Here is a 24,207-nt window from a genome sequence, read left to right as displayed (position 1 = left end):
CAGATGGCTAAAGAACCCCATCTATTTGTGGAAAGTGCAGTGGACAGCAAGACTTCTTCAATTCCAACATACATGGAGGTTACAGGAAAGGCACAAGTGCAGTGGATTGCAAGACTTCTTCAGTTCCTACATACACAGAGGTTCTAGGAAAGGCACATCTTAATTCCTGCAGAATTTCTATTTGCTCCATGATGGAAATAACTACCAAAAGCCTACAAAGTATTTATCTCTCAGAAAAAAAAAAGTCAGCTCCCCAGTTTCTTTTACAGGAAACTTAGAACAGGTGAAATAGAGGTACCAACTCACTCTGAGTGACAACAACGAACACCTACTTTAAATGTTCACAAAGCAAATATACAGAGTACTGGGCAGCCCATGGAGGTACCAATCTCTTCACGTACCTTCTATCCCATGCTTTATTAACTGCAAATGAAGACAATGAGGATGCTGAAGGAAAATGCTCAGGGCTCTCAGATACATAGTGCCAACACTCCGTAAGACTAAATGCATGACATGGATCAAAGTAGGTACAGTACAGCTGCTCTCTGGTCTGTGACAGCAAATTATCTTGCCACTGAAATTCATACAATTCATCTGTGTATCACATTTACTCATCAGGCTTCACACCAAAGACCTGTAGAATAGGACACAATGTTACACTGCCTGTGGGGCAACCAAGTGTTTACCTCTTACCCTGAATGAACTATAACACCCCGTAGGAGATCATCTTTGCTTTCAACCTGTGTATTTATACTAAAGAAACCATCTGAAATGCAAGAAAACTCAACTGCTGTTTCAGTAACTCACATGCTCTTTAGTCATACCTTCATATCACAGATGTCCCCAGAAAATATTGATTCAGTCTCTGTTGTATAGCATGCATACTACACTAGCAATCCAGACTGAAAGAATTCATTCCTGTGTCCACTGAATCCAGCTATGAAACTTATTCAAGAATCCTGGGGCTCCAAATGTGCCTCCCACCACTTTACTGCATGCCAAAGATTCGTCTTGGTTACTCCGGCTCACTGGAAGGCATTTCTTCAACCTGAAGGTTTCCTTCTATGGATCCAGCTGATCTGCTCTAGATGATTTCCTGACATATGCAAACGTAGCAATGATCCTCCCTTTTTACATACCCTACCTATGTCTCAAGTCACAGTCACCAGAGAGGCTGTATCCATGAGAGAGGATCTTTCAGACTTAATCTCTGTGCAAGTGGGTCCTTCTATTTTATTTCTTCACCCCTATTTTTTATAAATGCACTTAACTGAATTTTCCATTCTGAACGTTGTAAAGAAATACCTTTATTTCTATTTCATTCTAGCCTGGATTTAGTTAAGGATGATTTCAAGATAATAGGATACATCAAGGCATTGTTCTCCCAAGAGCATAATAAATCTGTAAACCAGGGTACTAGGGCACATTAGTGCATGCCTCAATTCTCCTCCATGTTCTCCAGAGTATCCAAAGGGTGACAGAACACATGTCCAAAAAGCTGCAGGGGTTGAAAGCTTGTGTCATAGGGGTCAAAAGAAGAAGAACAATCTTTTAATAACTCAGAAGGCCTAACAGGAATGCAGCAAAATGGTGGAGTGTATACCCAACCATGAAAGATCCTCATTGTCATTTGTAACACAAGCCAAATTAAAAAAAAAAATCATATACAAAGTCTCATGTCTACAAAATGCCTGGGGGAAAGATGACTTTACCTTCCAGGTGAAAAACCCATACCACTTCCTACAATCCAGAGGATGTACAAGAGAGCAACCCTTGTGAAAAGCAGTCTGAGAGATTCATTTCCACAGCTCTTTAAGCAAACATAAATCCAGACTGCTGCAGTACCACACTCCCTGGTCAAACACCTGCTGTACCAAACATATCTTCCACTAGCACAAATACCAGGTAATGATATACTGAAAACTATTTCAGGGAGCTCAACCAGCTGAAAAGGGTGGGGGGACTCTTTATTTTAAGCACAACAGCCTGCTGAACTGGCTCAGCACACACTGCAGAGCTCGTACAATGTCAGTCAGAGCAGGAATGGCAGGACCACAGCAGCTCAGACCACATTTCCTTTATGCTACCTGAGGGAGTATGTAGTTACAAGACGAACTTTTCTACCCCCAGACACAACATTACACAAACAAAACAGGGAACCCCAAACAGCTTGGTGTAGAATAATGTCCCATTTATTTCCTCCTCACCATACTGACAGGACATAGCGAAATAAATAGCTTTTCTTTAAGAAATTTCTGAAGGTTGTAGAAAGTTTCTGAAGGACCAAAAAAACTGCGAAAACATTCTATAAAAAAAATCTGCAAAAGAAGTCCTGTTACTGAGGCTATTTAGATTTTTTTAATACTCACAATAAAAATTAGAGAAATAATCACTAACACCACATGTTAAGAAACTAATTATAGAACCACACATCTACAAGAGTGAGTCCAATGACAAATATGTGAAGATGTAAATTTTTACACATCACACAATCTTTTTTTTTTTAATTTTTCTGTGAGAATTGTTTTTGTTGTTATCCATACAACAGAAAACTGCATAGTAAAGTGCATATGCCTTCTTTTTAGAAAGCATGAGAACCTGATATTTAATTATAAAGAGTATAAAAGCATAAAGAGCATAACAAAACTCTTAACAGCTCTTAAGATATCCAGAATACCTGTTTTGTATTGGTGACTAATATTTTAACCACCAAAAGGTGGAAGTGCAAGCTTAGTGAGCATGGAAGGTTACACACGGTACATTAACTGTATTTTTTTTTGTACAATCTACATGCACCCATAGAAATAAAAAATGCTTCCTTGGTGAAATAACCACTGCCCTTTCAACAGCAATAGGCAAGTAACTTTCAAGCAGGCACCTTCACTACTGGAGTGAATCACAGCTGCAGTGACTTCCTGTCATTCCCTAGAGACCAGAGTGTTTTCCTAGGTGCTATAAAGGAGGAAAACACAAGTAGTTTACCAAAAGATGATCAAACCAGTCTCCTAAATGGAAAATGACGTGTCTTGAGTTTCTGTGACTCATCCTAACTCACACACTGAGTTAGTGTAACAATCCGTCCATTTTGCTTAGGGAATGCTGTTGGGTCCAGAAGAAAGGGAACAAGAAGGGAAAGATGCATGTGGCCAAGGACTGCCAAGATACACCTCACAAAGAAAATCAATATTCCTCCAGAAAAGTGGCCAGGGTCTTCAGTAAGGTCTTCCAGGTACTACTCTAAATTGAAGAACGGTCTGCTTTAAAACAGAATTAAAAGCTCATCCTATGTTCCAGAGTGTGTCATACATGAACACATACAAGGTCCTTGTGTACACATGGACATGTGTACACAATGACAAAAGACATGCCCTTGCTTTACCTGTGTATGAATAAATAAATATTTATGGATTTTATTAAAATCGAGGCTAGAATACGTATCATTTGCTCTCAGCAGAAATTTACAGGAGCAAATTCTTTGCAAATACTTGTCAGATTTGGATAAATGTTTGAGATCCACCCTTGCATTTTTTCACTAGCCTACCTTCCTTCTGCAGTGAGGCATAAATTTTCCTTTAAATATACTGCACAGTAGTAAACACTGCTCGTGAATATAAGATTTATAGCACATTAATAAAATCATACAGGCTCACTGGCCTTAAATATATGAGGCACACAATTTAAGTTTTCATGACTACCTCAAAAGAGACCTAGAGTTGCCATGCAGCTTGTTTAAATCTACAGAGTATTTACACCTACACATCAGTCACCTCTTACCTATCTCTAATTATTTCTTTTCTCCACTACAGGACAAACTTCTGAAAGATTAATACTACACACTGGGAGTGATATTTATTTTAGTAGTTTAGAATTAAGGAAAAAAAGCAAAGCAACACCTGCAAGCAACAAGAGAGCACAGGATTTTAATATTTGTTTCATATGAAAGAGAAATAAAAAACATTTAAGGTTAAATATAATGCTTTAAAATGATGAGAAGTAGGAGTCAGAACCACAAAAATATCTAGAATCCAGGCTCCAGCAGGCAACAGAATGGTAATACCCTTGAAAAACAAATACCTATGACGCAAAATACAAGTGCTAAACTGTAGAAAGAGTAATTTCTGAAACATAATTTTCATTGAGAGATAGATATATATGTATACGTATTTCCACTCACTGGTGAAATTTTATGTCAAATTTTTGTATATCAATTCAAGCAGAAATTGCCCATGAAAAATATTACTTTTTATTAGTCAAACTCAACACTGTGTGAAGGAAAGGTTTCAAATCAATTTTTAGAAAAAATGAAATGTTCTTGTTTTGATGCAAAAAATGCCTTGGTTTTGATGGCTTAGTTAAATTTTGGAGGCTACTGATTATTGCTTTCTGTTATCATTCTCCCCTTCCACCCCAAAAAGTGCTAGGTGATTGATACTTATAGCCAAGGGGTCAAAATAAAAAAAAAAATTTAACTTCACTTTTTTTTTTTTAATATTGCTAGTTCACATACATTTTTTGAAGTTTGACTTTGATTCCAGGGGCAGAAGAAAAAATAAGACCTCAAAACTGACATAATGTGAAAAAAGTTTCTTTCTGACTCTGCTAGGATCTTCTTTGTTTTCTAATGATGTAATACAAATGAGTTAAATGAGTTAGTGTGGACTTAGATAAGCACAGGTAAGCTTAGAAAGCAGATCAAGAGTAAAGGAGGCAAATCTTTAAACCTTTGAAGGTTCCCTCTGATTGCCAGAACTTTGCAAATAAGACAAGTCTTTCCTAAATGGGCAACTGAAGAAACCTTGTTACAAGGAAAATCTTAGACAAAGACAACACAGTCACACTTTCACCAGATTTTCCTACACCTGACTTAAGCATATGACTAATTAGGGATATATTTGGGATGGATAAGGTAAGTAGGACAAGTTGGTCTGACCAACTCTGTTCTGTAATAGTCATTACAAGGCAGAAGAAGCTAAAGCAGCCACCCAGCTGCTCTCACTTGCACTGAATGCTAAATTTCCTGCACTGAAGAGTAACTTTCTATTTCGATCTGTCTCCCAAATCAGAAGATCAGTTTATTCCTACAGCCATAAGTACCAGTCAACACAAAGACTCTAACATGAAAACCTACGGGAAAATCAGCAACAGTTCTAATTCTGGAATCCCCAACATACCAAAAACAATTGAAATTATTAACCAAATTGTATCTCAGTCAAAAGCTGATATACATTTTTTTTACATCAAGAAACTGAGGCAGAGAACATTCCCAGCAGCTCAAAGAAATCCCATTTGGGGTTTACATGCCACTATGGGAGAGCAAGATCACAGGTAACCAAAACCAATCCTCACACAATGGGGGGAACTCGAAAGTTTCCATTCTGCCTGCTGTGTATCAGACATGAGACAGGGGGACCACTAAGCAGGTAACTCATTTTTTGCCTTGATTTAATTCAAATGAGAAAACAAAATGGCAGAAAGAATGTTCTGAAAAATGGGAAGAAGGAATTTTCCTATCAGTGAAAAATTCACATGCTCATGCACTAGCAAAGCAAAAATCAGTGAGGTTTCTTTAGAAAAAGGCTCTTTCAAAACAAGTTTCCATTTAAATCTCTTTTTCTCAGAGTGCAGGTCATTAAACCATTTGATCTGCATATAATATCTAAACAACAGAAAATGTGTTTCACCAGGAGATTTAGGAGAAGAATACAAGAGTAAAATCTATTTAAATCAGCACAGAAATAGTTTATAATCAGTCCTCAAATTGTGCCATGAACTAACAACATACAAGGTATCTTATGGTTGTACACAAATACACATAGCAACAGAAAGATAAAAGGTATTTTACTTAGAAGCACATCTTGTTGAACACCAATAATGTGATCAGATCTATAGAGGGTAACAAAGTGAAAACAATGGATGTCCCAAATACATAAAAAGCTGATCCATGCTGGCATAATTTTATAGGAATTTTACCAATGATTTAATAAGAAAATGGCAGAACTGTACTCTGAGGGCTCCTCAAAAAACACAACATAAAGTTATTGCTTCATCTTAATACATATGAATACTTCTTCCAAATATTCTTATAACATATATGTATATATAATCTCAGTATATTTAAATCTTTTAAATAATAACTTTGAAAAAATATTTTAAATAATAACTCTTTGGAAGAATGAGAATTAGTTTTGTATGTTTGTACATCACCTAAAAAGTTCAGTCCTGATTTCATTGGCACAATCCTGATACAGACATTAAAGTGACTGTAATGCAACTTTCTGTGCAGTAAAATTAGATAATGCACATAATGCATTGCATTCTATTGATTCTGAAATGACATTGTGGAAGAGACTCATACTTAAGAGCGCCACAGTCTTCAAAGATCTTAATCAGAATTATTTAGCACAATCCAAATGTGGTTATTTTCAGAGTTTACGTATCAACATAGTTCATCTTAACATTATATACATATACAATATTTTCACATTTCCAATATTTAATGTAGTATGCTTTCTTCCAAGAAACAAAAGAAAAGGATTATGATTCTTAGTAGATCCTTTGCAGTACCTCTGGACACTTCCAAAATAGATATAACGGAAGTGGTAACATATTCATGATTTCTAATGTTGGTTTGTTTCCACCCAAACAGACTTAATTAAATAATTAATCACATGACTGAAGTCCCTCAGTTAATAAGAATTCTTTACTTTAAAATCTACTCAAATGCACATCTAGGAGCACTCTGAGGTTTGCTCAGATACAAGATGACAAACACTGGAGATATGTTTGTGATTTCCTCCATTTCAGGAAAAGAAAAACTTAAACACAGTAAATTAAGTGTCAGCTTTTAAGCTTCAAAACAGCATGGAAAAAATAAGAAGAAAATGTATTACTTTAAAGAAATGTTTTAGAAAAACTGTAGACATGTTAAATCACTGCCCACCTTTCTATTAAGCAACACAAAAGATCGGTAATGACTTCAGATTTCAGGTAGGCCAGTCTTTAATTGCCAACTTCTTTGACAACAGTGTATTAATTTCACACATGCTTTAAGAATCAACATACCATGAATCTTCCTGACTAAGGTAAACCATTTTTAAACAGCACAGCAGCCTAAAATATTTTTCTCAAATGATGTTTTAACTCTGTTCTAAATGGCTTAAAGTGTGTGAGAGGGGTATCCTTACTTTTACATTAGTCTGTTTGCAAATAAGTTTTTTGAAATATTTTTCCTTTGTAGCCTTCTGGAGGGGTTCAGGCAAAATGTTAAATGGATTGCAATGTATCACTAACATCTGTAAAATATTGATCATTTTACTCTCAAATCCTTCAAACATTTGCTGATCCACAACTGCTTACAGACTGGGCCTAAACAACTTAGCATAAACTTATGTTTAGAAAAGTATCCTTTCTGCTCTGCTATTACCTTACAATTGAATTCAGAAGTTCCCACATATTCTGCATTTTAGCATTCAGAATTTGGCTATTCTTCTTCATAAGAATAAGCTGGTTCCAAATTATTACTCTCTAGTCTATACTTCAACAAAACTACTGAAGTTCCATTTTATGTTGCTGATATGATTTAACCTTCTTACTGTAAAAAATTGTCTTTCTGGTATTAACACTATGAAGTACTCGTCTCCTTCCACTTACAAATTACAGACTGGTTTAAAATGCAGAGTGCTTCAAAATTAAAATGAAAGTATCAGGTCTCAAGCAAATTTGTTAAAAAACCAAATTACCACAGTAAGCCTGAATAGATACATGCCTATATTCACGTGTTTTGCATCTTTCACTCCCATTGTACTCAGCATATTACAATATAACATGTGCTTCCCATGACTTAGATTAGCAAGATGATCAGAACAACTTTGAAGTATATTGCATCAGGAATGTGCCATCAACACGGGGGGTTTTATTCAGGTATATCTGATCACAGCAAATCGTAATTCTTTATGCCCATTTTAAAACCCAACAAACCCTAGTCCTTAAGACTTTATTTACTAATGCCGTTTATTCCTAAGCTGCTGAAAATAACTTGACAAAGCTGATGTTCCAAACAAAGACCACACTTCCTGCTCTTATACGGAATCTGGAACACCATCAGTGTTTTGTTCAGCTTGCATAAGTCACAACTGATTGGCCACAGTCCCTGTGGGCATGCCATTTCATCCAGACTGGACGGTTCATTAGTCATAATTACTATAACTGTACAGCAGAGACTGCAGTTTTATCTCATCATACATCTTTGATAAAGCTGCTTCTATTTCTGCTTCATCAGCATATGAAGTTACATTATTGGAGCTTTCATTTTCCAATCTGTGATTAACATTGGTTGTTCTGCTTATGAAATGTGTACCAAAATTCAAATTCTAGATAACGTACAAAGAAAGGCCACGACGCGACCACCGTTTGAACTTTGTGTTAAAAAAAATCATGCAGCAGTTATTGCTACAGAGGAAGAATAGACTCTGAAATCACAGAGTGGCTAAGAAAATTTAACCAAGAAAATATCAACAAATCAGTTTGTGAGAGAATGAGGCTGTTGGTTTCTAAAGCAAACTGTGACACATTAGAAAAATCTCTCAGTTCAGTGTGAAGGTTAGACAGAGGAAATTTATGACAACTGCTGGGTCAATCAGCATTTTTCAGGCAATGTTTATACAATTGCAGAAAATGAAAGCCTGCAAACATAAAGAACCATGGTGAAAACTGACAGCCACTGCACTGCTCTCCTGTCAGTAAACAGATGCTAAAACACTTAAATCTAATAAGGACTGTGAATGCAATCTTTAACAAAATGCATTTTAAACATGTGAAAGTCCCACACTAAGGCATTTCCTTGTTGTGGTGCTTGTTGCTGATTTTTACATCTTATTGTGTGATAATAGGAAACACAAAGACTAGTGGTACCATCTGAATGTGCAACGTGTACCCATGATAGGCCACATAAACAGCCATAATCGACAGTTACATGCAGGCACTGAGGCTGCAAAAATCCCCGAGTAATTAGTGTTGTCTGAATGCAATGACATCTGTTTTCTCATGGTCCTCTAGACTTGTCAGGCCAATAAGACGTATATGAAAAAATATGACAAGCATTGCAAATGCCCTTTTGAAAGGTCTCACTTAGGGAAAAGCTGAAGAAATGACACATGCCACCTCTTTTTTGCCAATATACCTAACAGCCAAAGCTTGAAGATCTGAAAAAGGTCTTTTGAGTCATTTTACATTTGACTATGGAAGGTTTATTCAGAACACAGCACCGTGCTTAGGAAAGAATATATTACATCAGCTTTTGTTCTTTTAAAAAAGCAAGCTTCGTTAACAGAAGAGCAATAAAATGTGACTGTTTACTTGTGACCAGTGTGCTTACATGCCAGTGTCATCACTATCTCCCTTCTTAATTAAAGCAGATACCAGGTAGCCCACGATATGCACGTGTATGTCTGTATACATACTTTTTTAATCATTATTATTATTTTTCTTAAAGAGTGCAACAAGAACAGTTTCACAGCTGTGCTTTCTGACATTGCAAAAACACGGTACCCTTTTCCTCTGAAGACCTAAGCTTTTGTTTTAGGATTCACGGCCTTCTTCCTTAATAGTGCCTATCTCCCCCTTCTTCTTCTGGACTGTAGCATGTCTGAGCATGCGTTTTCTCCAAGAAAGACATTAGTCATCATTAACAGAAGCCCTGACACCAAGTCTAAGTGCCTCTCCACAATGACCAAGTGGCAATCATCTTTCTCTTACCCTGTCACTGCTGATTAGGGGTTTCTTTCATGAAAATTTAATTTGTCGCCTTTCTACAGCTCCTTTTTACGTTTCTGCAATAACACAACATGCCAGCAACACTAAAAATACAGTAAAAGATGCTGCACCTGTTTACACAAAAAGATAAGATTCAGACTGCATGGCTGGACTCTTTACCTACTTTAAAAAGAAAAAAAAGGCCCTGCAAGATGAAGAAAACAACTGATAGAGGAAAAACTCCCATTAAATACCGAAGGACTCAAACAACCTGGCACATTTTCGATCCAATTAATGCAAAATTTTTTCCTCCAGAAGACAGCTAGCCAGCCCCTCTTCTAAAGCATTGTTCAATAGGCAGATGTAACAATACCTAAACAGATTTTTTTATAACCATTTAATTTCATAACTGCTCCAAATGTACAGGTACTCAGGTTTTTAGCTTATACAAATATTTCTTAAAGGATTTCATAATCCAGTGATAAATTCCAACCTCAATTCTTGAGCCTGTATCAACATTGCTCTTGCAGTTAAAAAGCCAGCCACAAAGAAAAGGGCTTTAGCTGATGCAGACAGATGAAAAAGTTTCAGCCACAGATGATACTTTGCAGCTATTCAACGTACACGGTCTCAGATTCTTGCTCTGTGTAACATTACAAACGTTGTTGAACAAGATACCATAGCAATGAGTTATTTTAAGGAAGTTTTTCAAAACATTTACTCTTCTGCTTTATTTCAATTTGTCTAAAGATTTTTTTTAATTACAAGCACATGCTATTTTGTTAACATCTGTGCACAGCATAAAACCTGACTGAATTCCAGCTTCTGAAAAAATGCAGATAACTTACATCCCTCAAATAAAGTAACAACTTAGAAATTAGAAAACTTCATGAGATTCAGATTAAGACACATAAATTAATTTAACTTGATTTTCCATACAAGTATATTTAAAAAAAAAAAAACCAAACCACCACTTATTACAATTTTTATGTTCTCTCAATATCTTTCAGAATTTAATTAAGTGTAAAGCTAAAATCTGGATCTACCTCTATTAAATTCAGAAATCACAGCTAGTAAAATCCAAGTAATAAAAACTTTATTCGGCTTCCTAAAGTATTTGGTACTCCACTATTGACCCAAAACAGCATTGGTAGTCAGAACAGAAACTGTATTGCTACCACTTTGGATTTATAAGAAACCTTCAATCTCTTTAGTCTCCATATATGAAATTTAAGAAGAGGAAACTAGGAATTAAAAGCGGATTTTGAATGGCAGACTGTGATTGTTGTACTGCTGTGGCAGCATAACCTTGATTAAATGCAGAGCAACACTAAAGTAAAAACAAAGCCCTGCCATGGTAACCTAAATTAACTACTGAACCAGACCATGCTTACAGAAAACTGGTGTTTGAAGCTATTTTACTTGAACTCGAGAAAATCTTTGACTTTCGAGAGGGCATAAGATAAAGTTAAGCTTCTTTGGCCGCACATCCACCATTGCTTTGTTCTCTGGGCTCTCCTCGGCTCTTTGCCTGACGAGCCAGGAACGCAGATGTCGAGATCCTTGCTCTGCATCCATGTCAAGTTCAAGTACGGAAGTTTAGCTCTTTGACTCCTACCCCCACCTTCAAGTCACTTGTCAGTAAAAGGTTGGGCGATTTATTGACCACTGCAGGATGCAGACTGTCAGTGCTGAAGGAAATATGAGAGGGGGCTGTCGCTACTGTTCTGGAGCTCATTGATAATGACATACCTGCCTCTGTCACCCATTACCCATACTACAAACTACTTAGACCTAACTGAAAAATCAATAGCCTACTTGCACCGGTTCCTGTGGCTGCCTCCTTTGATTGTCAGCTCCTGTCTAGGGTCAGCACTTACATGAAAGGGGCTGTGACTGCCTGATGCTTTCAGGACAACCTAACGATATGAAACTAGCCAACAGAACAGTAAATTCTGTCCCCCTGCCCTCCTCATCAATTAGGCTTTGACTAGGCTTGCCTGTAGAAACCTGACCTTTTAAGTTTAGGTGAATATGGAACTAGCTGAACACGCCATTGCCCTCAGCACTGAGCCAGGAAATCCACTGACAGGTTAAACAAAACAGAAGGTTGTAACTGTCATAATTTGCATTGCACTTTCACGCCAACAAGGGTGTTATCAGTGGGGGCAAGCCCTGGAACACACAACGCAAGCACCCTAAGTCACTCTCCTCATAAATTTTCAAGTGAAGGGAGATAAAACATAAATTCACAAATGACCACACATTTCAAGTCCCACTTTCTTTCAAGTTCTCACTCTGGAAAACCACAAAGTACATATAAACAATTCCCCTTCCTAGACACTCTGGCACGCAGATGCCAGTTAGAATGAACTTCCAAGACAGATGATGAATGTGGAAAAGCCACCTGCCTATGCCTCTTAAGAACTCCTGTATTAGGTTTATTCTCCGTTGAATATTTATACACATCAATACAAATCATTAATGGCTTATACACATGCACACACCTGTACTTTGGAGCAGCAGGTAGCCATAAATAATTTAAAAATCCCCGGAGAGCCCTAACTAGCACTTCTGAGTAGCATTCACTTGTACATCCTGCATCTTGGAAGTCCATTAGCAACTCCTAAATATCCCTGTGACTACAACTAAATGATAAATGTTACATTTTAATGCATCTGGCCTCCTTCAAAGAATATTGACAACCATGAAGCAAAGAACTAAAGCAAGAAATCTCAAATCTAAAGTGAAGGCTGAACTATAATCTGAAGTTGAATACAATAGCTTTAGTAACTATATATTGATTTTTAAAAAAATGCTCCTCCTTTCTTCCAAAATAAATAAATAAACAAATACTAAACCCAAATGAAAATATTTTTAAAGTCTCTGATTAGCGCTCCTTTCTTATATATCAATTTTCAAGCAAAACTGATTTTATGTCTTTTTATGCTCCTGCTTCCATAGGCCTACCATCCTCAATATCAGCATTACTGTAAAATGCAGACAGCATGAGTGAGCAAAACACTTTATACAATTTGAACACTTGAGCTTCTTCATACCATGAAAGGACTGGCCACATCTACGAACTACAAACTTTTTTGAAACTCTGAGAAAGCTAGGAATTTCCAATGCACTTTATTCAGTGCATACAGTTAACAGCTGTTAACATAAATACTACAAACTAGTCCTAGAAATCCCAGGCAAGATTCAGAGCAATAATTTCACTAATGTTTTTTACCCTACAACCGAACCTTTTCAACTCATGTACCCTTAATATCTTTCTCACACAAAAGCACGCGGTGCCAGACATAAGAATGAGCTCTTAGTAAGTGATAGGAAAAATGCTGCTGTTTGGTTTTCAAAGTTTAAGACTCAGTTCCAAAACTCCAGATATCCTTGTAAGCTTTACTTCCGAACGCTGCCTCAACACACGCCAGCTGCTGCATTTAGCTTATTTCAAATATACTTTTAGATATCGGTATTGAGAAAGGAAAACTGCTGAATTACAGAAAGGCAAAACCTTCTTTCATTGAAACTTCAGATAATATGTTACACTGCAATAATATTTGTTACACCGTAACAGTCATGTTCTAAATCCGCATCAAACAGCACAAATGCAGAGAAAACTCCTCGAAAATAAAAGCATGGAACTGCGTTAAAGCACTTCTAAATAAACAGAACAGCAGTTAGAATTAATATCGCACTCCAAACAAACTACAGAGCAAACACTAGTTAAAAATGGTAGACCTAATTGAGTCTGGATGGTCCCCTTTACAGACCTAATGCAATGATTAACTATGCATCTGGTAGCATGTCAAGTCCTTTTTGTGTGCCTATCTGATAGTGAAGTGAAAGGGCATGGACAGTGTCCAGTCCCAGCAAGCAAATCATTTGGAAGCAGTCATAGCCATAGATCAAAGATTTTTCACTCTATCCAGAGTCTATTTAAACACAGCAACCCAGCCCCTTGTTGCAGACAAAACCAGCTAGAAAATAAGAAAGACTCCTTGGGATACAAAGATAATAAAGGAAGATAGAAGTAGAAAATGAAGAAAAGAAACAGACTGGCAGAACCTTGATTTCCATAGGCCAAGACAGCTGGTTTACATCCTAGTTTTATTTCAGATGGTTAAAGAAAAGGAACAATTTCCATCTCTTAGATCACCAAATATTATTTCAATTAAGCTATGCAGATGGCTTCTATACATTATTTGAGCCAATACAGTTTCCCCTTTCCAGCACCAGGAGATGGTACCTTGAATTACTTTGCGTACGGGTTTTACCTAATTCATAAAAAAATTAAAAAGAAAGAAGCTTATTAACATGAAGAAGTTATTTTGAAATAAGATATGCACAGCAAGATATAAAATAGGAATAGCTATCATTTGATTCTCTCATTAGAAGTAGCAACATAACCCCTGCAATGATTTTATAACTAGTAATATACTACTTTTATGTCAACAGCATTTTCAAAGGATAAAATTTCAATGCTATGAAGTACAATATACAGAAAAGTAGAGGGTTCTAACTGTGCATTTAATTTGAGTGAGGGAACAGTTAGAAGGCTGTTCGACAGGAATTATTTTTTTTTTTAATTTTATAAAAATCGCATGCCTTTTCTGTCAGATCCAAAGTCAAAACAAAATAATCGTAAAATACAGGGAGGAGAGAGAGAGACTCGATACATTTCATGCTGGTCACCAGTGCTATTGAGAAGATTGAGTCCTCTCTGTTCCCTCCACCCACAACACCCTTTTCCCTTTATAAATTGCCCTCGTAGAAACTCACTGAAAGGTTGTAACCTGTACAGTGGTTGGTGAGAATCAGAGGATTTCACATTGCTCTACGTGGTATTTGAAAAAGCACTTTTAAAAACATAAGCTTATTAACAAGAAGCTTTCACTTCTGGAGCTAGAAATAGACATTTTAAAAGGGTATAGTTTAGGAAATTTTAGGTTAACTTACACACGTGCTTCGTCTTGACTAGGCTGCATGAAGATTTTTATCTTCAAAATAGGTGCCTAACCAATAAAACCACACAGGCTATTCTTTGCTGGCATGATCAGGCACATGCACAGAGATGTGAACATCTAAGGCACCAAACGTAGAAAAGCTACTGACAGAGAGAAAAGCTGTGCCCAAACGCCTGCGAATTAATCTTTTTTTTCATTTCCAAAACATGAATTTTGCTTATAACATCTTTTTATTTTTCATACTTTCAAAGAAGTGCTGATTTACCTTCATAGGGTTTTTAAGAACCAGACAAGACATTATCTCTTTAGTCCACCTTGTATTTTTCTCAAGTAAATAACTGTTATTGCACTCAATTGGAGGTCAAGTTGATAAAATCCTGGCATGTCATATGCTCTCATACTTTTTAAAAAAGTTATGCTATTAATATAATTAAGTAATTATTATAAATAAAGACCAGTCAACATATATGAATTTGGTTTTTTCTAATGGATGAAACAGCATGCACCCACCCCAACTGCATCCAAACAAAAGGCCCACATGATGTTTTAACAAGAAGAAAATTTTACAAAAAGCACTAAAATTGTTCTTTCTTATTGCACATGTCTGCCTTTCTCTGATTGCCAACTTACTAAAGGCAAATTTACAAAACAGCATTTGGTATTCAAAGCAGTCTACAGCTAAAAGAAGTCACCATCAGTCACTATGAGAAAAGAGAAGATTCTACCTTTAATTCAAGGTTCAAGGCATTAGAGAAAGCCCTCATCAGCAGATTGCTTATGGTTAAACACCAGATTATGAATACGTTCACATTTTAGGACTGAACAGGAAAGTAAAGGTAAGCTACTTAAAGGAGTAGTTGGAAGCCTTCTCTTTCCCGCTGAAGAAACGAAATTTAAGGGAGACTTAGAAACATGTATAAATTATTTAATTAAAATACTATTCAATCTTTATGGGAAAAAAAAGGTACAAGATTTATGCAACACTCTTAGCTGACAAGATGCATTAATGACATGTCCAGAAATGAAATCATCTTTTGTCCTCAGTATGCGCCATCAACTAACTTCATACATACAGTCCTTAGAACAGATCAGCAGATAGCAAAGCCAAGCCATGACTTTCAAGAAAAGGTATACACTGTATACCACTGAATGTAAAAGGAATTTTATCTGTCAAACCCACAGCAGCATTTGCTGTAACTATTAACCCGGTTTTGCTGTGGAGAAACACAACGTGCATTACTGAATCATTTCTTTTCAAATCTATACATTCCCTGCAGCAGTTCAAGCTTCATCAGCAGTGCAGGAATGTATGAAAACGACAGGCAAAGGGCACTAGCTCTTTTCCCATACTGTTCTTCTATAAATGGAAGCAGAGTCCTACAAAGCACTTAAAGCTGAGAATGTTTGAAGACTGATCTCCAGGAAAAAAATAATACAATGCTAAGTTCCACGAGCAGATTAATTACTCCGTTTTCTGCAAAACTGTTTCCATTAAATGAAAGGACAGAGAGGAAACCAACCAGTAGAAAATAATGGAATGCTAGCTGGGTCTCATCTACAAAGCTGCCATGAACAAAGCATATACATACACATTCATATTTCATATGCTATTCTTAAAAATGCTTCTTACCCTTTTGGGAGCACCTGTTCCTGAATTCACTTTTCCCCCTCACTTTCACCAAGGGAGAGAAAAAGGGCAGATTTGGCAGAAATCCTTTAATAGCCTCAAGTCAATTTGATTAAACTTTGATTTGCCTTAAAAATTACAGCTTATATCAGCAGCATGTTATAGAAACCTTAAAATACAACGTTCCGAATAAAAAGGCTGTGAAGTATGTAACATATGCCACGGTGATAAGCTGGATAGGCAATGAAATGCAAGTATGCTATATCATAACACAGCAAGAAACTTGTGTGCTTATTGCTGAAACTCTGAGCTGTTTTCTTCTTCTGTTGTTTTGAGGGTTAATACAAACACATAGCATTCTTTTAGGGAAAAAGAAAGAAAGAAAGAAAGAAAAAGTCTTTGCAAATTTAATAGCAGCCCTTCGCTGCTACTTTGCCATCCTCAGCGTGAAGAAAATACCGTGGCACGTACCATGCCTGCACGCCTGGATTTACATCAGCTCGAGCTCCCCGCTGCACCGAGCGGGAGGGGGCAGGAGGAGCCCAGGCAAGAGCAAACACTGCACACCGAGTCCCCCTTCCAGTATCTTTTTACAGAAGCCCTCGCTAACAAAACACTATAGCTCCAGGCAGCGGCATGCTGATGTTGGCACTGCTTAAACCAAACAAACACGATGTTTAACAGTCAAATAAAATGTCCCGCAGCCTCCCTAATGAATTTGTCAAGGACCATCAGATCACCCCCGCCCCTGCCTCATTAACTCAAGTATGATGAGACGGATTATAACGAGGGAATACAGATCAATCGGTCTGAAGACTTCAAGTGGCTTTTAGCCCTGAGAGTTTCCCTCTCCGCGGCACACACACGCACACGGTCTTTTTAATGGAATACAGTATCTCCTGCTGCTGGAGGGGATGCCACTTCGTTTTATACACCATCAAGGAGCTGCTGATGGACTTCTACACTAACATACATAAAAGCAGAGGTGACAAGGGCTCTTCAATTATAGCCTCCTCGGATCCTGTTCCCCCTTCAATTATTCATCCCGGCGAGAGCAAATTCCGCCACAGATGAAGCTGGTCTTAATGCAGTGCGGCCACAAACGCCCAGACACAGGAGAGAAGGGTTTCACGTGCATTATTTGCTGGAAGTGTTTAAGTTTATTGCTCAAATGATGTTTCTAATTAGCGTCGGGGCAATAAATTAAAGTCAGCTTTTGTTTAGCTGATTTATTATTTACTAGAGCTTCAACCTCAGGCAGGAAAATTGGTAATGAATTGTTTTAAATCTGAACACCGCTAACGCTACATCATTAGACACCTTATCGCGAACGGGGGGGGGGGGGGGAGTGTGGGAGGGGAATCGTTCCCTCCTTCTGCTTTTACCCTGAGAACAGGAACGCGCGTCCCCCCACCCTTGCCCGGGTCGCCTGACGGCTCCGGCATCTCCTCCACGAACGCGGGAAACCCCAGGGCTGCAGGAAGCGAGACCCCGCGGAGCTTTCCTGCCCACCACCGATCGGAGGGGTCGAGGTGCAGAGCACCTCGCCGGACCGGCGGCGAGTGAGCCCCCGTCCGCCCCGGGAGCTTCGACGGGGCGTGTGAAAAAGAGTCGTAGCCTTAAATAACTCTACAATTGCCGGAGGGCGTCCGGAGCCGAGGCGTAGGACCCTCGCTGCCCCGCCCGGCCGGCTGAGCCGCCAAGAGAAGCTCCGCGCAGGCGATGCCCGCCCGGTGCTGCCGCCCGCGCCCCGGGGCCTCCGAGCACCCTGAGCGGCCTCGGGGAGGCGGCAGATCCGCCGGCACTTACCCGCGCCCCGGGGCGGACAGCCCCGCTCCGGCCCGCGCATCCCCGGGACGCCGAGAGACCGTGCGAGCAGCGGCGCCAGCGACTCTGCCCCCGTGGCAGCCTGGCCCCTCTCCCCCATCCCTTTGAAAGCTGCTCTCCTCGGAGCCTTCCCTGGGCTCGTCTCCCTCCCGACGGGGCCGGGCCCGGCGGGGACACCTGACACCGCCGCCCGCCCGGGCCCCGCCAGCACCGGGCACAGACCCCCGTCTCCGGGCGCAGACTGCCCCGGCGGCACGGATGGAAATCAGGGAGCCGATCCTCTCCTCGCGGAGCGTGGAGCCGCACGGGCGCCGGGCACGTCCGTACTTCTTCTAGCGGTACGGTCGGCAACAAGACATGTTTCTAATTTAAACGCACACAGAAAACAGACGGCGATATTTTCTTTATTAAAATCAGCCAGCTGCGGCGAAAGGAGGGGAGAACAAGAAAAGCGAGCCCCACCGCTGCGAGCGGGTTAACGGGAGGCTCCGCAGGGAGCAGCGCATCGCGTCCCGCACGGTCACGGCCCCGGTCCCGCTCCTGGCAGGGCTGCGAGAGTCCAAGGGAGGGCACAGCCTCCAAGGACACACACACCCGAGCACAGAAGATGTGGAAAGTGCCCTCCCGTTAGCCTAAGTTCCCGCAGGAGAAACAGTTCTGGCTGCTCTGCAGCAGGTACTGCCCGGGGTCTCCCTCCGAACTGACGTAACGGAGCTACGGCTTTATGTCCGAATCGTTCAATATTCTTATTAATACAAACTTGCATAAAATATCGTTTCCTTTCGAATAACTCAATCCTGCGCTTTAAGAGAATGAACAGAACTTTACGGCAAGAGATTTATCTAAATTAAGGTGACTGGGGGCAGTAAAACAAGGTGCGTGCCACGCCGCCCCGGCGACGGTCTCACTGTCACTGCTGCAAGCCCGGCATTAAGCGGAATAAGATTTATGCCTGCGGTGAAGCACCGTCCCGCCTCTCTCCCGCTTTCGCCGCACACACCGGCGCTGCCGCCGGGTCCCCTCGCAGCGGGCGGAGGGAGCAGCGCGCTCACCTCACCCACCCTTCACCTGCCTCCACGGCGAAGTTGCAGGGGGAGCTTTTTTTCCCAACCCGCTCAGACCCTCCCCCCTCTACCGCATCCCATCCCGGCTCCAAGGCCGGCTGATCCCGGTAGCGCGGAGCGGACGGGGCGCGCCCCTTTCCCTTTTCCCCTTTCCCCGGGGCCGCGGCGGGGGCGAGCGCGCGGGCGCGTGGTGTGCGCGCGCCCCCGCGGTGCCGTGCCCGCCGCCCGCCGCGATTGGCCGCGCCGCTGACAGCTCGGCGGCGATTGGCGGCGCGGCCCCGCCCCGCGCCCGCGCCGCGGCCCCATTCATAAAGTACAGCGGCCGGCGGCACCGCCGCCGACACGGAGAGCGAGAGACGCGGGCACACGGCGCTGCAGGAGGAGAGGCGCGGAGAGTGGGAGCCTCGGCGCGCACCTCCAGGGGTGGGGAGGGGGAGGAGAAGCCATCCCAGGCACGGCAGCTACGCCCTCCTCCCGCTCAGGATAAAACACAGTCTTGTGCAAAGAAAACAAAACAAAACAAAAAAACCAACCAACAACGTCAACAACTCTCTAATACATCTCTCTCACAACAATCCATATAGAGCTGCAGGACAGGAATGAGAGATCACAGACCAAGTGCACACGTCTGCGCGTAAAGATAGAGACAGCCACAGAGCCGGGTTCAGCCAACGCCTCCAGCAGGAAAAGGGAAATCAACAACACCCCCTGACAGTCTGAGCGAGCGGCAGCCAAACTCATGCACATCTCTGGCGGTGCCACGGACTGAAAGAGAGAGACAGAGAGAGAGAGAGAGAGAGGCAGACAGACTAACAGACAGAGAGTTCACTCTTCCGCTGTGGGCATTGCTCGCATTCTTCTCCTCCTCCCGTTCCGTGTGCGGTTTTAAACTTCGCCGCCGACCGGCATTTCAGCGGGGACCTTCTGCGAGTCCTGGGGAAGTTTGTTTGCTGTTTTGTTGGGTTTTTTTCATGAACTATTGAAACAGCATTTTCGTCGCTGCGCGGGGGGGTGGGCGCCTGAGCGCAGAGGCAGCGTGGACTTCCCTGCCCCCATCGCCATCCAAAACTTTGCGCTCCGGGATCCCGCGGGGGCTGCCCGCAGCTCCGGCACCGGCTCCGGCACCGGCACCGCCGCCGCCCAGCCCGCACCGTCCCGCTGCTCCTGCTCCTCCTCCTCGCCGGGGCAGCGCTGGGCTTCGCTCCTTTGTGCTTCGCCGCCCTCCCCGATTTCTTTAATTGCTCTCCCTGGCGCGCCGCTGCCGCCTTCTTCCCGGAGGCGGTGGGGGTCTGCGACTTGGCTGGTGCCCTCCGCAAAGCTGCAGCCACCGCTAAAGCATTGGATCCCTCAACGTACTGCGAGAGCCCGGTGTACAGCCCGGACCTGTGCCCCAACATGATCGCCGCGCAGGCCAAGCTGGTCTACCAGCTCAACAAATACTACACGGAGCGCTGCCAGGCGCGCAAGGCGGCCATCGCCAAGACCATCCGGGAGGTGTGCAAGGTCGTGTCGGACGTGCTGAAGGAGGTGGAGGTGCAGGAACCCCGCTTCATCAGCTCCCTGAGCGAGATCGACGCCCGCTACGAGGGGCTGGAGGTGATCTCGCCCACCGAGTTCGAAGTGGTGCTCTACCTCAACCAGATGGGCGTCTTCAACTTCGTGGACGACGGCTCCCTGCCGGGCTGCGCCGTGCTCAAGCTGAGCGACGGCCGCAAGCGCAGCATGTCCCTCTGGGTGGAGTTCATCACCGCCTCGGGCTACCTGTCCGCCCGCAAGATCCGCTCCCGCTTCCAGACGCTGGTGGCCCAGGCCGTGGACAAGTGCAGCTACCGGGACGTGGTGAAGATGATCGCGGACACCAGCGAGGTGAAGCTCCGCATCCGGGAGCGGTACGTGGTGCAGATCACGCCCGCCTTCAAGTGCACCGGGATCTGGCCGCGCAGCGCGGCGCAGTGGCCCATGCCCCACATCCCCTGGCCCGGCCCCAACCGGGTGGCGGAGGTGAAGGCGGAGGGCTTCAACCTGCTCTCCAAGGAGTGCTACTCGCTGACGGGCAAGCAGAGCTCGGCCGAGAGCGACGCCTGGGTGCTGCAGTTCGGCGAGGCCGAGAACCGGCTGCTGATGGGCGGCTGTCGGAACAAGTGCCTCTCGGTGCTGAAGACGCTGCGCGACCGGCACCTGGAGCTGCCCGGGCAGCCCCTCAACAACTACCACATGAAGACGCTGCTGCTGTACGAGTGCGAGAAGCACCCGCGGGAGACCGACTGGGACGAGGCGTGCCTGGGGGACCGGCTGAACGGCATCCTCCTGCAGCTCATCTCCTGCCTGCAGTGCCGGCGCTGCCCCCACTACTTCCTGCCCAACCTAGACCTCTTTCAGGGCAAACCCCACTCGGCCCTGGAAAGCGCTGCCAAACAGACCTGGAGGCTAGCCAGAGAAATCCTCACCAATCCCAAAAGCCTCGACAAGCTATAGGGTTAACACCCCCGCGCACAAAAACTCGCCCTCCGTAAACAACAACAGCGCCTAAAAAACTTTTTATTTAACGCGAACGACGACGGAAAGAGGCGGTGAAAAACACGCGCCCCCCGCCACCCCCCCCCCCCACCTGCAGCTCGGCCTTTAAAAACTTGCCGACGGCATAAACTCTCACCGCCTTGCACGGAAGAAAGGAAGAGCCTCTCCTCCCGTCCTCCAATGTGAATTTTTAAAATGTCACAAAAAGAAGCGATCGGACTTTTGCAACTTCAAAACGAAACCCGAAAGGTACATTTTCCAATCCATGTATAGTCCTTTTCTTATGCTCTCTTGTTTGCCTGAATGTTGTCACCAAGTGAAAATTATTTAACTATATGTACAAATCCCCCTTTAAAAAAGTTTTACTGATGTTAAATGTATTTCGGTGCCAAGGTCAGATTATGTGCCCCACAACTGACTTGTTGCAAATAGTAATAAAAATATTACTTTAACTTTAAGCTGACTTTTCGTGAATGGTTCTTAAATTCAGGAAAGTAAATTCTTTCTGAACCTCAAAAGTAAATTTTTTAGTAGAAACGAAAACATGAGATGTAAAGATAGTCTAAACGCGACACCTAGCCCAAGCCTTAGCTTGGCATATTGACTGACGTTTTCTAAACTTCCCTTTAGTTTCAATCTACCGGAAAAAAAAAAAAAAAGAGGGCATCTAAGATAAAAAAATCTTATATATTCTGTAGTTCAGAATGTGACAACATCTGCTATATTTCTATTACCTTAAACTTCCATTCTAAATTTTGTGAATATATGGAGCATCGCACAGCAGCTCGCCACAATTTAGTCAGAATTGGAGCATGCCGTTTCCCACCCTACAGTCGTCACCTTTAATTTTTTTCCTTAAAATTTTTTTTCCTTTAAATTTCCCCAGTAAATCTCAAGCGCTGCATTTTGTTTTAAAAATTCATTGCTGTTCACTTTCGCTTTCCAGAGCAAACGCGGTACCCCCATTTGACTTTGACACGAGGGAAGTATAGATCTACCCTGAATAATTAATGCGATTTAGAGTAACCGGTCGATATTTTTTTTAAACAAACATTTGTTTCCCCCAGATTTTTAAGTACAGCATAAAATCGCACCTCAGCATAGTCAGACGGGGAGATAAGCAGGAACCCGTCAGGAAACCACCCGATCCTACAGCGGCGCCCGGGCGCTCTCTGCCGATCTCCTTCCCCGCCCGAGCCCCCCCTCCCGAAGCCAAAGAAAATCTGCTTGATTTCCCGTAGAAATTTCGCTTTAAGATTGCTAAGGACGACTTGGAAACACTGGCAGGATTTTTATCGGGAACGCATTGCTAAGCTTTAAAAACGTTAGCGTTACCCGCACGAGCCGCCCGAAAAATTGCCGGAGCATTTCGAGCAAGTTTTCATGTCCTTTCGGGAGCAAGGGGGAGGTAAAAATATGTAAGTTCTCGCCCCAGAGGACTACTTTCGTTTCTTTTTGGACGGATCCGGAAAGAAAAACCCAGTCAAACATTAGCTGCTTTTGCCTTTAAGTTAAAAACGAAATTATCCCTTGCGGGAGGAGCCCGGGAGATGGAGCGGGGTGCGCGGGGGCGACCCCGCCGCCGCATTCCCGGCCTCTCCAGCCCCGGCTGAGCTCCGCAAGCCTCCTGTGGAGTCATCAGAGCGCTTTCCCCCAGCGCTGATCCTGGATCACTCGGCAAAACGGGCTTAGCCCACGGGGCTACCCTTTCCTTCCCATAACAGCCCGGAGCTCGCGTGTAAACTGTGATCGTATCGCTGCCGATGCTATCGCTACGTGAGGCAGGTTTTCCTTCAGGAACTTGTCACAATGTTTTCTTTTCAGTAGTTTAGACAAATATACAGGGAACTTAAATTTATCAAACAGATGAAGCCTCATTAATTAAGCAGGCTTGCTGAGCTACAGCGGATTAGTTGTTTGGGTTTTGGTTTTTTGGTTTGGGTTTTTTTTTTTTCCAAGGGGCATTTTCTATAGCAGCTCCAGTCAGCGCTATCAAGGTACATTGACTTCAGCAGAGGGTGGGGCAGGGAGGTGTTAATGCTTGAAAACAAGCTGCTTTGTAACCTTACTTGGTTTTTAAGATAAAATTATTCCGATTTTATTTTTAGCCCGCCCCCCCTCCGACATTACAAAAGGTCTTTTTTAAGACGTCCAGCTAAAGTAACAATCGCAAGCAGAATGTAAGAGTTGTAGCCAGTATTTCACGTAACCAACTCCTCCTTTTATAAGAACCCAAATAAAATCTCTCAGATGCAGAATAAAAGATACAGTAAAGCCAAAACAGAATGCCTACTCATAGTTAAGAAAAAAAAAACAAACTAGCAAATACTCAAAAACAAGAGAAAAGAAAGGAGGCTGAATATATATATGTTGTATGTCAATGCTCCCATAAAACATGTAACAGGAATGGTAAGAATTAGTAACTGTACTCAAACACTCTATGTGCTAA

The 24,207-nt window shown here is 42.3% G+C and overlaps 2 protein-coding genes across 2 annotated transcripts in view; one reads left to right on the top strand and one right to left on the bottom strand.

Annotated features, from left to right (window-relative positions):
- The window catches only part of LRBA (LPS responsive beige-like anchor protein), a 399,190-nt gene that overhangs the window by 152,452 nt on the left and 222,531 nt on the right, over nt 1-24,207 (bottom strand).
- Nucleotides 19,591-22,212, top strand: MAB21L2 (mab-21 like 2). The gene has a single exon (XM_032687092.1). It carries the CDS (start codon nt 20,637-20,639, stop codon nt 21,714-21,716), a length of 1,080 nt encoding a protein of 359 aa, XP_032542983.1. The 5' UTR covers nt 19,591-20,636; the 3' UTR covers nt 21,717-22,212.

Source organism: Chiroxiphia lanceolata, chromosome 4 (genome assembly GCF_009829145.1).
Source record: "Chiroxiphia lanceolata isolate bChiLan1 chromosome 4, bChiLan1.pri, whole genome shotgun sequence".
NCBI classification, from domain to species: Eukaryota; Metazoa; Chordata; class Aves; order Passeriformes; family Pipridae; genus Chiroxiphia; species Chiroxiphia lanceolata.
This window is presented reverse-complemented; position numbering and strand designations above follow the sequence as displayed.